The sequence below is a fragment of the Lissotriton vulgaris genome, chromosome 4_1, assembly GCF_964263255.1.
Source record: "Lissotriton vulgaris chromosome 4_1, aLisVul1.2, whole genome shotgun sequence".
In the NCBI taxonomy this organism is placed as follows: Eukaryota; Metazoa; Chordata; class Amphibia; order Caudata; family Salamandridae; genus Lissotriton; species Lissotriton vulgaris.
In genome coordinates, this window is record NC_141691.1 from 206,214,679 (window position 1) to 206,230,767 (window position 16,089).

The 16,089-nt window shown below is 46.6% G+C and overlaps 1 protein-coding gene across 2 annotated transcripts in view; it reads left to right on the forward strand.

The window, feature by feature from the left end:
• The window catches only part of THOC2 (THO complex subunit 2), a 1,289,207-nt gene that overhangs the window by 1,174,349 nt on the left and 98,769 nt on the right, over positions 1-16,089 (forward strand). For both annotated transcript variants that reach the window (XM_086918507.1, XM_086918508.1), the window contains exon 33: positions 12,153-12,290. In XM_086918507.1, coding sequence (XP_086774633.1) covers positions 12,153-12,290 — 138 coding nt within the window. The remainder of the gene's footprint in view (positions 1-12,152; positions 12,291-16,089) is intronic.

Consider the following 16,089-nt stretch of genomic DNA (forward strand, 5'->3'; position numbering starts at 1 on the left):
TTGGGCCTGTGGGCCACTCGCAAAAACAACCTCAGCGCGGACGTGGATACCCGCTGAGGTGGTTCGGGGGGCCAGCGGGCGGGTCGGTCCACCTCCACCGCCGCAGGATCCTCCTCAGTCTTTCTATTCCGAACTTTCAGGCTCATCAAATGCCAGTGGGTGGCAGGATTCGCCATCATCGCCCTCACTGGTGCAACATCACCTCTAATAGGTGGGTGTTGCAAATAGTCTGAAGGGGCTACTCCCTCCCTTTCGAGACTACCCCTCTAGCCATGCCACCTCAGTACCACCGCATGTCGGGGGACAATCTTATGCTTCTTCAGCAGGTAGACTCGGCTCTCTGGGCCAACGGGGCCTATCGAGCGCGTTCCTGGGTCAGAAGTAGGTTGTCCTTGTTATTCCCACTACTTTCTGATTCCCAAGAAGGACAAGGGCCTGCGTCCTATCTTTGACCTCAGGAATGTCAATGGCTTCCTCCGGAAGGAGAAGTTCAAGATGTTGACTCTAGCCAGGTCTCGTCTGCCCTCGACCCTGGAGACTGGATGGTAGCGATGACTTGCAGGACACATATTTCCACATCCGTCCTGCTGGCCCACCGGCGTTACCTGTGGTTCGCGGTAGGCCACGAGCACTTTCAGTTTACCGTGCTCCCCTTCGGCCTTACCAGCGCCCCTCGGTTGTTCACGAAAGTGATGGCGGTGGTCGCAGCTCATCTGCGCAGATCAGGGGTTTCAGTCTTTCCCTATCTTGATGATTGGTTGTTGAAGGCGGGCTTGTACCGGGCAATAGTCTCCCACCTTCAGACTACGGCCAACCTCCTGCATTTGCTGGGGTTCGCCATCAACGTGCCAAAGTCGCACCTGATTCCCTCTCAGAAGCTCCTCTTCATCAGAGCAGTTCCGGATTCGGTGCAGTTTCGTGTTTATCCTCCTGAGCAGCGAGTCCGGGATATGCAGGCTATAATTCCGATCTTTCGGCCTCTATCCCTGGTTTCGGTCAGGATGACCCTCCGGCTCCTGGGCCTGTTGGCCTCCTGCATCCTGCTAGTGGATCATGCCAAATGGCGTTTGCGGGCTCTGCAGTGGGACCTGCAGTTCCAGTGGGCCCAGCATTAGGTCAACCTGTCCGATCACATCCAGATCTTGGTAGGCTTTGCACGACAATTGCAGTGGTGGCTCACAAATCGCGACCGGGTCAATGGCAGATCCCACTCCCTTCCCCAACCGTAACACACAGTTATGACGGACGCATTCCTTCTGGGATGGGGTGGCCTCATGGGAGAGGCGGAGATCAGAGACCTCTGGTCTCTGGTGGAGTCCAGTCTCCATATCAACCTCTGGAGCTTTGGGTGATCCGGCTTGCACTGAAGGCATTCCTTCCCTCTGTCCGGGGAAGAGTAGTGCAAGTGTTCACAGACAACACCACTGCCATGTGGTACTGCAACAAACAGGGTGGGATTGGGTCATGGACCCTATGTCAGTAGGCTCTGCGCCTCTGGAGTTGGCTGGAACACCAGGGCATTTCCCTGGTGGATCAACACCTGGCAGGTTCGGACAAGCTCAGCTTCAGTTGCATGATGGATCACGAATGGCGTCTGAACTCTGACATGGCGCAAGGTCTCTTTCTGCAGTGGGAGAGCCTTGGTTAGATCTATTCGCCACCCAAGAGAACGCACAATGTTATCAGTTCGGCATTGGAATTTCCAAGGAGGTACTCGGTAAGGGACGCTTTTTGCCGCGAGTGGAGTTGCTATACTACTTTCTGCCTATACGACTTCTACCCAGAGTGCTGAAGAAGATCAAGGGCGACCGGGTCAAAGTCATTCTAGTGGCTCCGGATTGGGCTCAAAGAGTTTGGTATCCCGAGCTACTCAGCATGGCCATCGATCCCCCAATGCAACCGCATCTTCGGGAGGATCTTCTGTCGCAACAGGGGAAGGTCCTCCACCCGAACCTGTCCAGCCTCCACCTCCTTGCTTGGAGATTGAGCGGTGGCAGTTGACTGCTTTCGCCCTTCCTCCCGAAGTTTGTGATGTAATCTTGGCAGCCAGACGTCCCTCCACTAAGATGGTATATGCCTGCAGGTGGAACAAATTTGTGGCATGGTACACAGCAAAGGCTGTGGATCCCCTTTCTGCCCCTCTTTCAGAGGTACTCCTATTCCTCCTTTCTTTGGCCCAGCAGGGCTCTGCTCTGGGCACTATCAAGGGCTATCTCTCGGCCATTTCAGCCTTTATACGGCTTCCAGATCAGCCTTCCCTTTTCAAGTCCCCTGTTGTAATTAGATTCTTAAAATGCAGCATTCATCTTTTCCCTCCTGCTCCTTCCATAATACCTCAGTGGGACTTGAACCTGGTTCTGACATATCTAATGTGTGCTGCCTTTATTCTACCAGGGCGACGGCAGCCACTACTGCTTTGGGACGGGGAGTTTCCCTTGCATGACATCTGTCAGGCAGCTACATGGTCCTCGCTGCGCGCGTTTACCAAGCACTACTGCCTGGACAGCCAAGTCTGGAGAGACAGTTGTTTTTTGGCCGTTCTGTTCTCCAGGACTTTCTGGTGTAATCTTAGTTTACAGACCCACCTCCGGGGTTGGCATTGCTGGGGTATCTATTCTAAAGTAAGGAATCTATCACTAAGTGCTTCTTTCAGATGAACAATTTACTTACGTTTTTTAATGATGTATCTGTAAGAAACATTAGACGGGTGTGCCTCAGTCCTTTTATTGCCACAGACGTGGCTCCCAGAGACCGCTTGGAACCCAAGGCCAGATGTCTACCCAATGCGCTCTCCCTCTGGCAGCCGCATTCTCAAAGCACTTTTAACATGCCCTCACAACATCATGGGCAACCGGTTTGCTGCATGACACTGCACCACCTGCCCCAATGGTGGATGATAACATCGAACAAAAGGTTGCTTCAAATTATCCAGAGGGGTTGTGCCTATCCTTTCCAACAAACCCTGCCACTGTCCTCCGATCGGCTGTCTGGGTTAAATCCATTGTTCTTTAGCTCACTATGCCACCCCAGTTTGGACCCAGCCATATGCAAATCAGTCTTGACCCTGTGCCCCAGGGGAACAGTCCATACCGAACTGCCAGGCCAGGTCCTCCCTGGACCGGGAACAAGCATCCTGGGACCGGATTTAGGGTATGTCACCCTTCTTCAGCCAGGCTAGCTTGAATCCAGTAGCACAGTGAGCAAGGGACCCACGTCTAGGCATACCCATCCCACTTAGGGCGAAAAGTGTTATAAGCAAACAAATGATGGACCGAATGCTGACAATGCAAACATTCTCCCCCAGTCAAAAGATCTTGGTTAAATCCGTAGTTCTTTTGCACACTACGCCACCTCAGAAGCAACCCCCTGAGTGTTTGCAGGCTCATTCCAACAGAGCCAAAGCTGGGACCACTGTTAACCGTCGTGAACCTCTGGATGGTTCCCATGAGGCACCGGGTCAAGACGGATTTGCATATAGCCAGGTCTAAACTGGGGTGGGCATAGTGAGCAAAAGAATGATGGATTTAACCCAGATCTCTTGACTGGGGTTGAATGTTTTGATTTGTTCTGCGTTCCATCCATTCATTGTGTGTCGTTTTTGAACCTCTGTCAGGCAGCTAGGTGGGCATTGTTGCACGTTTGCCAGCACTACTGTCTAGACAGGCATGTCCATTGTGCTGGAAGCTGTGCCCATTTGGTTCTCCAATACTTTAGTGTGAACGGTCCGCAGACCCACCCCTGGAGAGACATTGCTTTGGTATCTATCCTACAGTTAAAAATCTGAGGCTAGAAATCTCTATCAGATGAACAAGTTAGTTACCTTTGGTGACGCCTTATTTGGTAGAGACTATCTGGCCGCAGATTCCTTACCGATCCTCCCCATTCTGTCAACTGTGACCTCCACCTCAAAAGATCCTTGATGGCCTCACTCTGGCACACTGGTTCTGCACGTCAGTATGGCTCTGTGTTTCTGGTGTGGAAAAAATGAAACTGAGGTCAGCACGCTGGGGTGACGCCAATATAGGCACCACGCACCTCACTTCTGACAGCAACACATGGAGCACAACACCACCTACCGGTGTGTAAGGGGACGGCTCAGAGCGGTATTCCCGTACCTGAGAGACTGTTTGCTAAAAGCAGTGTCTCCATCGATGGTATTGTGCCACTTTCTGTCAGTGGCATCTCTGACCGTTGATCTGGGCATTTCTGACGTTGTGCCCAAATCTCACCTAGAGCCCCCTCATCTCCTTCCTATCTCTCTTCATAGGATCAAGGACATTCATGTTATGATTCTGATGTTTCACTAATAGGTTCAGGTTCCAGTTGTGATTGGTCGTATACCTATTAAGTCTGCTGGCTTCTTGCATTTTCGTGGTCAAGTGTACACACAAGCACACGAGGGCTCGTTAGTAGTGGTTGCAGCACGGCTGAGATCTGTCTGGGCACCATTGTCATTCCTAGGAGGCTGCACCAGACCGATCTGGTGGGCCGTGGAGGAGAACCACTTGATAGGGATGTCCTTCCAGCCCTTACCAGCTGTGGTTACAGTGGTAATGGATTCCTCCACTCTAAAGTGGTGGGCTCACTTGGAGGAACAGGAAATCAGAGTGTATGGTCTCCACAAGAGCAGGTTGTTCACAGCGTCTTTCTTTGAATCTGGCAGGTTACCAACCATCTGACTAGGCTATTTGAACACCAGGGCAGACCCCTCAGTCATTGTCAGCTTGCTGACCATAAGTAGCCTGTCTAGCCAGAGATGGTCCAGCACATCTTTTCCAGCGGGTCATCCTCATGTGGACCAGTTCAGAGACTGCTTTAAGTTGCAGTGGAGTTTTCAACTTCAATACACATTACCTCGTATTCCCTAAATTCATTGGATTCTGCTGAAGAGTCGCCAGGAGTAGGTCAAGTAGTATTCATTGCCATAGACTGTGCAGGAAGGATGATATATGCAGATGAACAGCACCTCTCCATGAGTCCCATTCTCCATCTTCCTTCCTGGTCGGGCCTCCTCTACCAGTTTGCACAACGGGTCTGCACCTCAATCTCCAGAGCCTCCACCTTTGTGCTTGGAGATTGTGCTGGGATCTAAGCTAATTTTAGCTGCCAACACAGGTGGTAAATGTTATTTTCTCTGCTTACCATGATTCCACCATCATAGTGTGTTCTGGAAAGATAAAAAGAGTTGTCAATTGTTACCCAGACAACATTTTATATCCTTTTAAAGCACTGTATGTCGTCCATCCTCAAATTCACGTTCTTTAGCCAAGCTAAGGTCTGCTAAGGGGACTTTCGAGGGATATCTAATAGCCTTATCAGCTCTTTCCTGTCTTTGAGACTGGCCATTAAAGTTGCTGTTGGACTTGGCCCTTTTTGCAGAGTCGCCCCAGAACTTTTTGCCTTCCTCCTGTATTGTTTCTGACCTGTTTCTTTGACTCTGAGCACTTTACCACTGCTAATCAGTTCTAAAGTGCATATGCTCTCTGTGTAAAATGTGTTTATGGATTGGGAATTTCATGATTGGCATATTTGATTTATTATTCAGGCCCTAGTACAGTGCACTGTGTGTGCCCAGGGCCTGTAAATCAGATGCTGCTATTGGGCTACAGCACTGATTGTGCCACCCACTTAAGCTGCCTGCAAATGTAACTAAGGCCTGCCATTTCAGAGCCTGTGTGCAGTCTGGGACTGCCATGTCGACTTGGCAAGTGCACACACTTGCCAGTCCCTAAACATTCCCTTTTCTACATATTAGTCACCCCTAAGGTAGGCCCAAGGTACCCCTGTGGTCAGGGTGCTTTGTACGTGAAAGGTAGGGCATGTTCGGATGTGTGTAACATGTCCGGATAGTGAATTACTGCCAATTTAATTTTTCATTATTGCAAGGCTACCTGCATCCATAGGACAGAATGGGGAGTTTGTTTATAACATCTTATATACATAACTGGCCCTGGGTACAAGGTAGAAAAATAAAGTTTAGTATGCTTGGACTCAAAATGTTAAAATGCATCTTTTAGTGAGGATGATTTTTACATTCTGTATTTGAAACTACCACTTTTAGAAAGTATGTGTTAGTTTTACCTAACCATCCAGTGTGCCTCTGCAAGGTTTGTGTATTGCATGTCTGGCTTTTGGATGATAGGGGCTGGAGAGGGGTAGTGGCTCCAGAAGTCTGATGAATAGACCTGGTCCTCAATACTGTCTCCACCTCCTGCCAGGAAGCTGCACCAGTGAGTACAGAACTGGTTTTGGCTTTTGACTAAGCAGATCTGCAACACCCTCCACCCCTCCCCCCAGCGCCTTGAGGCCCTCACAGGTGAGTAGCGTGCTTACAATCCCCTGATTAATTGGCTGGGTACAGACACTCTCTGCCTTCAGAGAACAAATGATTTGTGCGTATATAAAGTGAGGCCCGACCCCAGACTTTTAGATCACTTCCAGAATCAAGAGGAACTTTTGCCAAGGATAAAAGCCGGAGAAGCTGAGGAGGAATACTGCCCCTATGCGGTTTGCTGTCTGGGGTTGGCCTGCAGTGGCTGCTTGCTTCCAAGGAAAGGAGAAAAGGACTTTGCTATTTGCTTTGTCACCTGCTTGAAGAAAACATCCCCAAGGGCTTCAAACTGAGCTTGCCTCCTGTTCTGAAGTCTCAGGAACACAAAGACTTCACCACCAGCTCCCCTGGACTTCCCTGCTGGGAGTTCTGACCTGCAACAGGTGCCTGCTCTTGTTTTGGGCCTCTAAAGAACTGATTTCCGCAGGGAGCTGGAAAATCGACGCAACTTCAAAGATGCGAGATGCATCCGCACCTTTTTCCGTCACATCACTGAAAAAAACGTTGCAGCGCCTACCTGGCCTTGAGAAATTGTTGCACGCTGCATCAAGTGCACCGAAGTCCGAGACCAAGGCACCAGTTTCGAAGCAAGGCCTGTGGTGCGCCTGCCAGAGTTCATGCATCGTACCAGATCGTCGCATCGAGGCGCCAAGTCTGTCGCATCGTTGGGGGACGGAGGCATCAACTCCCCACGCAGTAAGAAATCGACGCATCAACTCCTCTCCGGTAAGGAACAGACACATCACCTCCCCTATGCTGCAGTAAGGAACAGATGCATCACCTCCCCCAAAGCAAGGAACCGACGCATAACCTCCCTGCGGCCATTTTGCTTGTTTTGCGTGATACATCCAAGGTACTTTGTGAGAAAAGTGTTGCATTTACAACTTGCATTGAACTGAACTATTTGTACCATTTGAAAGTCATTTTTTTAATACTGTATTGTGGATTTTTGTTGTTGGTCTTGTCTTGGTTTAGATAAAGATTACTTATTATTCTAAACGGGTGTGGTGTCCATTTGTAGTGTTTCCATTGTATTACTGTATATGTTCACAAATGCTTCACACACTGCCTCTGAGATAAGCCTGTCTGTTCGTCCCAAACTACCAAGGGGGAGAGCAGAGGTTATTTTTAGACCTCCACTGGCTACCCGTCAATAAGAGGATCACTTTCCGTCTGCTTACCCACGCACACAAATCACTCTACGACATCGGACCAGATTGCCTCAACTCACGACTGTCCTTCTACACCCCCTCCCGCCAACTACGTTCTTCCAGCCAAGCCCTCGCCACTGTACCTCGCATCAACAAGACCACCATGGGAGGCAGATCCTTTTCATACCTGGCTGCTAAAACATGGAACTCACTCCCCGCGTACCTTCGCCTTACCCAGAACCACCTAGCATTCAGAAAGCAACTTAAAACATGGATATTTGACAAGTAATCCTCCTCCCCTTCCTAAGTGCCTTGAAACCCTCTGGGTATGTAGTGCGCTAGACAAATTCCATGACTTGACTTGACTTGACTATCCCCTTACCCCGACTAGAAGCAAGGGTCCCTATTTGGATAAAGGTGCCTACCTCTGCCAACTAGAGACCCCCCATTTCTAACAGTTTCCCATTGTTATTAGATTACTGAAAGGGTTGATGTAGGAACCTGGCTTTTTGTTTAGTGTACCAAAATGAGGTGCATTATGTAGAATGTCCAGATGACCCTTATTGGCTTGCAGGGCTTAAGTTATTAAATCCAAATGCTCTCTTTGTGGGAGTGTTGGCGAGCAGTGTAGGCTTATCAGAGGGTAGTGTTAAGCATTTGTTATACACACAGCCAATAAATGAGGCACACGCTCAAGATGAAACTCGAGACCAATTCAGCAAAAATAACATATTCTTATATAATTTTAGACACCATGATTATGGGAATCAGGTAAGTACTTTAGACGTTATAAAATTTTACAGTAAAAACAGTAGGAAATGACAGCTGTCGAATTTGAGGCATGAGCTTCGAAAGCGGTAATGGTATCCTATGGGAGAAACATTAAATACATGGTCACCTGACTTACCAAGCCTGATGAAGTTCCTTATGCCAAAGGAACGAATATCGTTGGCTGATGGCTGATTTTATTTCACTCCTAAATAAAGGAGAATAATGGACTAAAACTTGCTATCCCGACTTCATTTCTGGTGCACCTTCCCTTCTATAGTATTTCCTTTATTCTGGATACCAGTGGCCCTCAACTGGCGGCGAGTACCAGGAGTAGATGCACAGGACAATTAACCTGATACGACGGGGATGGATGTGCTGAACCTGTGGTCAGGTGTTGAGAGTATTGTTTATTTGCTTTCACTGCATAGGTACACTTACAAACGACTAACAGGACTGTTCTTCTAGACTTAAAGTAAATAGGGGTTAAGGTCCAAGAGAGCACCAACAGTTCAAGTTTACCGGCCTTGCTGTGTCCAGTTGCAGAGATGCTTTAAGCAGTGGTTGTCTCAAACTGTACTTACTAAAATCATTGGGGAAAAGTACTTGTTAGGAAAGTCTGAATGGGGGAACTAGGGGACCAGTCCGGCAGAACCCAAGGGTGGCTTAGCTCTTGAGGGTCTCAGGACCACAGAGGCACTGTTTACATGAGCCCGGGCTGTGGAGATCTGGTGCAGAGGTGTTTGGTCCGGTTGGTCAGTGAATTAGAGGCTCTCATGGTTCTTGGTGTACCTACAGAAGAGGGGAAAGTAACACAGCAGGGCCACTCTCGGTGTGGAGCTGGCCTCTTTTGATGTCCCTCGACGTGCAAGTAAGTTTTGGTGGTGGTGGTGGTCCAACTGTACAAAAACAAGCCTTGGTGCTTGTAACTAGCTCTGGTACTTCAGGTATTGGTGCAGGATTGCTCCTGGGGGTACTGTTGTCTCCAAATTTGGCAAGGAGATGGATCTGACCTCCTGGAGCATAAAGACCCTTTGCTGGGGTGCTGCTCCCTCAGTGGGCCCGGGGGTCGACAGAATGCTGTACCGGGCACCTGCAGTTGGGGCCTGCTGGTGCAGGGAACTTGCCTATCCCCTCCAAGGGAGATGTTCTTATGTCGAGGAAGTGATGGGCAGGCTTCCAAGGGTTTGGGGAGGCTGTTCTGCTTCTGGACAGGTCGATGTCGGTGATTGTTGGGAAAGCAGCATGCAGGCGGGGTTTTGCACCAAGGTAGATGTTGGTCCACAGTTCTCACGTCTTCAGCTCTGTCCTTCTTTCCTCATGCACATGGATCTGAGCTCCTGGTGTCGGAGGGGCCACCTACATACTACATTTTGAGGCATTAAGGGGAGTGAAGGATAGTAGCTAAAGGGCTACTTACCCCTAGGGTCACTACACCCCCTATATGACCACTTCCTGTGAGGATTGGGATAACCCTGGTGTAGTTCCTAATTCCACCTAAAACAAGATTGTGGAACCCTTCTTTCGTGGAGCACCTCAGGTAGCCTGCCTAATGAGTGTGACTAGCCTGGTGGTGCAACACACCTACTGCATTGCTAATTCCCAGCATGTCCGGGTGCCAAATGGGCCTTATGGTAGGAGAAGGCATCTCCCATGTCTAGGGATAACTGGGGTTGCATATCAAAGCCCCTGGCCTTGATATGCTAAATAACAAGCCATCCTGCTAGAGGGGGTGTGAACACCTTCCTCCAGACCACGCAGTGTTTCTAACCTCTGAGAGCCTGCTGGGGGTCAGAAACTTGTCTGTGATGGCATGCAGAAGATACCTATTAGCCAGCACACAAGATGGTGGGGGGTTTCAAGGGGCACCTCTAAGGTGCCCTCTATGTGCATGTCATAATAAATCTAAGACTGGCAACAGTCCAGATGTATTAAGACAAGGCATTTGATACCAAACACCATAGGTTGCCGTGAAGGCATCATTTAGCTGGGGAACCCTTAATGACCAGTGTCCAGTACATATACTTAAGATGGCTTCCGTATTCACTTGTACCATCTAGTAATTGAACTGGACAGCACAGGGGCGTATCTGTTCGTGCAGATGTCCCTTCACATGTAATGTAATGTAATGCACCCTGCCGTAGGGCTTTAAGTCCAGCTTTAGTGGTGACGTTCATATTTTATACGCAGTACTTTGGCATGGCACACAATGAGCATGCTATGTCGTGTTTTCACACATGGTTTGCACCATGTCATGCAACCTTCAGTGGCAGACTACATGACTTTTTGTGGGGGTCCCTTAGGGTGACATAATGCATGCTGCAGCCCTTTGAAACCCACTTTAGTTCCCATGTCCTATGTACCATTTACTAGGATGCTAATGTGTGTGCCAATTCTAACGCAATTAGACCTTTTTACCTTGTTTTTAGAGAAAGGGCACTGGCAACTGGTTAGACTTCAGAGCAGATTCGAAAACCAGCACCTAGTAGTTTTAAAGGGGGCAAAAAGTGTGGAGGGGGGCAACTGCAACAAAAATCCAGTTTCCTACACTTGACCAATATATGCACTCCCACCCCCTTTGTGGTGCCTCAGTAGGACCTCAATTTAGTTTTGATGTTTCTGAGGCAGCCCATATTTAAAAAACCTCACAGCTGCCAATTGAGTCTCTTAATGTGTAAGAATGTTTTTTTCTTGTGGAAGCATTAGGCATTCAACTAATATATCCTTATCTCCCACCCGACAAGTTGGTACTATGAACCTGCCAAAGGGAGTCACCCCTTTCCAGCTCGGTCAATCCCTCACACTTCCATCATTTTATCCCCCACCACAATCTTCCAAGAAGTTTTATACATTGACCAGATCAAAGGCTGTTGAGTTGATGAACAACTCTTCATTGGGTGCACAGGTATCAGAAAGGGTGCAGCAGCACAAAAGAGGACCTTTTCAAGGTGGATGATCTGATGTATTAATATGTGCTATGCCCTTGCGCATAAGGAACCACAGGATGGCATTCCATAGGGCAAAATTATCAACTTCTATTTTGGAAATGGAAGTCCCAGTGGCTGAACGTTGCATGGTGACAATATTTGCATCCCTTCATACTTTTGCACAGCACTACTGTTTAGGTTCAAAGTATGGAGATCATCATTTTGTCCCCCAGGATTTCCTCATCTTGGTAATTCCTTCAAAAACGTCCTAATGATGTACTGCTTGGGAAGTCTAAGTAATGAATCTGGATACAGAAGTATACTCTACCTACCTGCAGATTCCTCACCAAACCCTCCTGCTTTCCTGTCTTGAAGGCTGGTCATGCATTGACATTCATTATTAAAGTTTCAAGTGGTTTATCGCCTCACCTTAACAGAATTAGTCGCTCTCATTTTCCTTGACGCGTAAATCATTGATCGGAAGCTGACACCAGGATGCAGAGTGAAAGCGACATGGCTCCAGTGATGTCACAGTAACATTTCCAGCACTGATGCATAGCCAGCTCCCCTTAACTACATGGAAAAGCTACTGAAAAGCTTCTGGTCTAGTGTTTGGGATATTCAGGATGTAAGGAGTCTGCAGGTACATAGAGTATTTACTAGAGACTTAGTTACTAGAGGTTAGTATTGTTTTCTTCTCTTTCCCCCAGTTATTAGCAACACAAGTTTTTTTTAAATTATCAGGCAGACATTTTGTATTGATTTTGTTTATTTGACATTTTCAAGAGGAGAAAATTTTGTAGTATTTTTTTCATCAGGTGAATTTTATAAGGTTGTGATATCATAGGCTTGCTTCCTTTGTGACATACTTTATAAAGTGGTTTACTGAATGTAGTGCTTAAAACAAATGCGTTGTCTGTCTTTATATGCACAAAAACAGATGGTTACAATTCAAGACCTTTTTTCATTACACAGCACTACTCTAACCACACTGTTCCAACACAATCCAAGAGTAAGGAAAGAGAAGAAGACAAGAAAGATTTGGACAAGTCAAGAGAAAGGTCAAAGGAGAGAGAAAAGAAAGAGGAAAAAGAAAGGAAAGAACGAAAAAGGGTATGTCATTTATACATTTTTAATTTCGAATTAAAAAAAATGCTGCTATAGCCATTGAATTATGCCTGCATATTTATGATTTGACATCAGCTTAATAGTCTTGGAGACAGGTTTTAATCTTGAAAATTGAGTGTTCTAGGGTTGTCTAATTTATAAATATATTTTAGCATTTTTCTATCAAAATATGTTCAAATCATGTGTATGGTACACTCTCCATTTTTAAATAGGTCGAAATCTAATTGAGATGCCCATTCTTCCAAGTTACCAGACATTAGAATTTTTGTACATTTTTGTTTGTCTTGTTATCAACATAAGAAAATATAGAAATCCAGCAACCGTGTTCCATCATACCTACCAAGTTATGTAATCATTTTAATGTTATGTAGCCCTGTCGTACATTTTTAGGGAAACCCTGCTTCTCCACCATATCCACATTAGTGAGTTCCACAATCACACGGTCCCTGACGTTAGGGTTCACCCAAAGCACACCCAATTTTCATTGAGGAGGGCCACTGTCATCTACCCAGGTTATGTAGTTCAAGAAAAACAGACAATAAAGCTATCAGACGTTCGCATTAGTACTTATCTGTATTTTTTAGTTAACTTAAGTATAGACGCTAAGTTGGTTGTGATCCTAGTGCCAAAAAATCACCACAAAAAGGATCTATTGAAAAAGATAACACAGGAATGTCTGTTATCCAAACCTGTAATATTGCTTCAGGTAAGTATTTGTTTCCTAATATTTATAACATCAAAGCATGACAATTTCATGACCACAATATTTGCAATCAATCAAACCCAAATCATCGGGAGTGGTCATTAATCATGCAACTGAGTCACGTGGTTTATGATGAGAGGCTTCTTGGACAGATCACTTTGCTCTTGAGTTCTCCATGCCAAAAATTGATATATTTTCCAATTTTTACCTGGGGGTCAAAAATAGTTAGTTAGTCAAACAGAGTGGATCACAACACCAATACTACACAAAAGACACCAGTGAGGACATCATCCATGTTGGTGAATGCAGGCCAAGTAGAGGCTCAAGAGCATATGGAGAAATAGTTCCCATCAGAAGCCACACTGTACCGCCCTCTTTCTCATCATTTGGGTTCTCCTTACCCAGGAGACAGAACGGCCGGTCAGATGTTACCGTGACCGATAGATGTGGTAAGGGGTGGTGTATTATGTACAAAGATTGAAGTGGCTACTGAAAAAGCAGTGTTAAGGTGGTAGGAGTGAGAGAGTGAGGGAAATAGAATAAAATTAGGTGAATCGGGTGGACAAACAAAATTTATTAGTGTCTCCCAATCCCTAAAGTTTAAAAAGCAAGTGTAAGTGCGGGTTTTAAATAATCACCGTACTTAATAGTGGTCAACATGTTTCTGCATTATATCGAACATAGTTTCAAATGCATTCTTCAGGACCTTATATAAAAACACTGCTGCTTATAGTAATGAAAAATATCACCTGAGCTTCAGGTACGTACTCAACCGTATACTGTTGCATCGCACGGTATTAGATCCACACAGAGAGACAAACAAACAAATAAAGAACATGAAGATGTCATATTCCCATGGATTATATACTGTAATGAGTTCACATTCACATGTATAAGGACAAACATTCCGATTTGCAGACTCACCCATATATGATGGTTGAGAGGCTTCACCCCACCTGGCTGCAGCGCAGGTATGAGGAGCACCGCTCTAAAAACAATTCACAAGTAACTTTTAGAGCCGAAAATTAGAATTAAAAGTGAATTCACAGGGAGGCAGATTACTTAATTATTCCTTCAGAATCTACGTTGGTATTGTACGGGTCACCCCGCCTGTACTATACTCCATCGGTCCGACAAGGACGCGGACAATAGTCCGTTGATCGTGTTGTAGATATGAGGCCAGACTAAGTTGAAAGAAATGGCGTCATAATGAAAAGCTGAATCGCTTTAAGAGCTGCGCTTTTCAGCGCGCTTGTTCGCTGATCGAGTAGCCAAGCTCGGGTGGAAGCATTGTCATCGGTAATGGAAGCGCGATCGCTTTCAAGGCAGCGCGTTTGTATTGTCAATTATCAGCGCGATGTATATCAGGCTACCAGCGTGCGCATAGAAAGCGAGCGCTCGCTTACCTGTCCGTCGGTGTCTCCTGGCAGTCATCCGTACTGTCTGGGGGGGCACCGACGCTCCTCAAAGGGAACTGTTTTGTACCTTCGCGTTCAGCACGGCAGGTTAGAAGTCACGTGATGTGATTTAATCACGTGATGCCGGGCATGCTGGGACATGTAGTCCCGAACGGAAGTTGACGAACAAAATGCTGACAACAAGGCACATTAGTCTATGGGCAGGTTGCGCATACAAGCAAGGGCAATACATTAGATCAAGGAGCTCATGGTTCCAGGAATATTATCAGTAAGATAATGCCTACAATGGCAAAAAACCGTAATGATGTTATAGGGGTACTGAGCGGTAGATCAGAGAAACTAGCGAAACCCCGTGCAATTAGTTACATTAGGGCTCATAGTGTCGGTAAAATTACATTGATTAGAGGGACATCCAAGGTATTGGCTCATTGAGTCCCTCTTTGTCACTGTTCAGGCGGTAAACCCACTTTTGTTCAATTTTGAACAAGAAACGGCTGATGTCAGTACAAGAATCAGGTATTTGTGGTTGTTCCAGGACTGTCCAACAAAAATCATCAGGGCCATGTCCCTTCTCCAAAAAATGTGCGGTGAGACGAGTAGCCTGTTTTCGGCATCGCACTGTACTTTTATGTTCTTGTATCCTTGTCCTGATCTTCCGGGTCGTCATGCCAACATATCGCAGAGGGCATGGGCACGTTATCAGATATATGAAATTACTGCTGTTGCAGTTTGTAAATCTGTTTTGTGTCCAAGGGCGGTTAGTCCCGATGTCGACCACGGTGGATTTACAGATTTGGGGAAAGACGGTGCAAGCCCCACAGGGGTGATGTCCAACGACAGGAGGTAAGTCCCACAGCGTCCCCACTTGCCTTGATTCTTTGTTGCGTGGGCGTGTGTGGACCAGCTGGTCTTTTAAATTTTGTCCTCTTTTAAAGGCAAAAATGGGTAAAGCGATGTCGTCATTGCCAGTCTTCAAGATCGACCAATGTTTCTTTATGATTTTCTGCACTTGATTCGAGCGACTGTTAAATGTATTAACAAAAGCAATGCGGTTGGTCTTATCTTTTGGTGGGTGTATCTCTAATAGGGACTCCCTGTTATTGTTAGACGCCCTCTTTTTTGACTGGCGAATGATCCTTTTTTGGATAGTTTTTTTCACTCAGTTGGGTTTCCAGGTTCTTCGAGTGGATTTTGAAGGCTTCTTTGCGGGAGCAGTTTCTTTGTACCCTAAGAAATTGGCCGAAAGGCAAATTATCCCTCCGGGCTCGCGGATGGCAACTGTCGTACCTCAATAGTGCGTTCCTAGCCATCGGCTTCCGATAGAGCTCCGATTCAATACCATTATTGGTTGCATGTAACCTCAGATCAAGGAAGGCTAAAGATGTTCTGCTGTATTCGATGGTAAATTTGAGGTAAGCATTCTTACTATTCAACCAACCATGAAATAGGGCTAGGTCTTCTTCCGTGCCTCGCCATACCACCAGAATGTCGTCAATATAACGTTTCCATATATATAATGATGGTAGGTATGGGTTGGCGGACGTTAGGACTTCCTGCTGTTCAAAGTTATGGACGTAAAGATTCGCCAGGCTCGGTGCGAAAACACTGCCCATACTGGTCCCGGATGTTTGCAGGTAAATGGTGTCCTCAAAGCGAAAGTAGT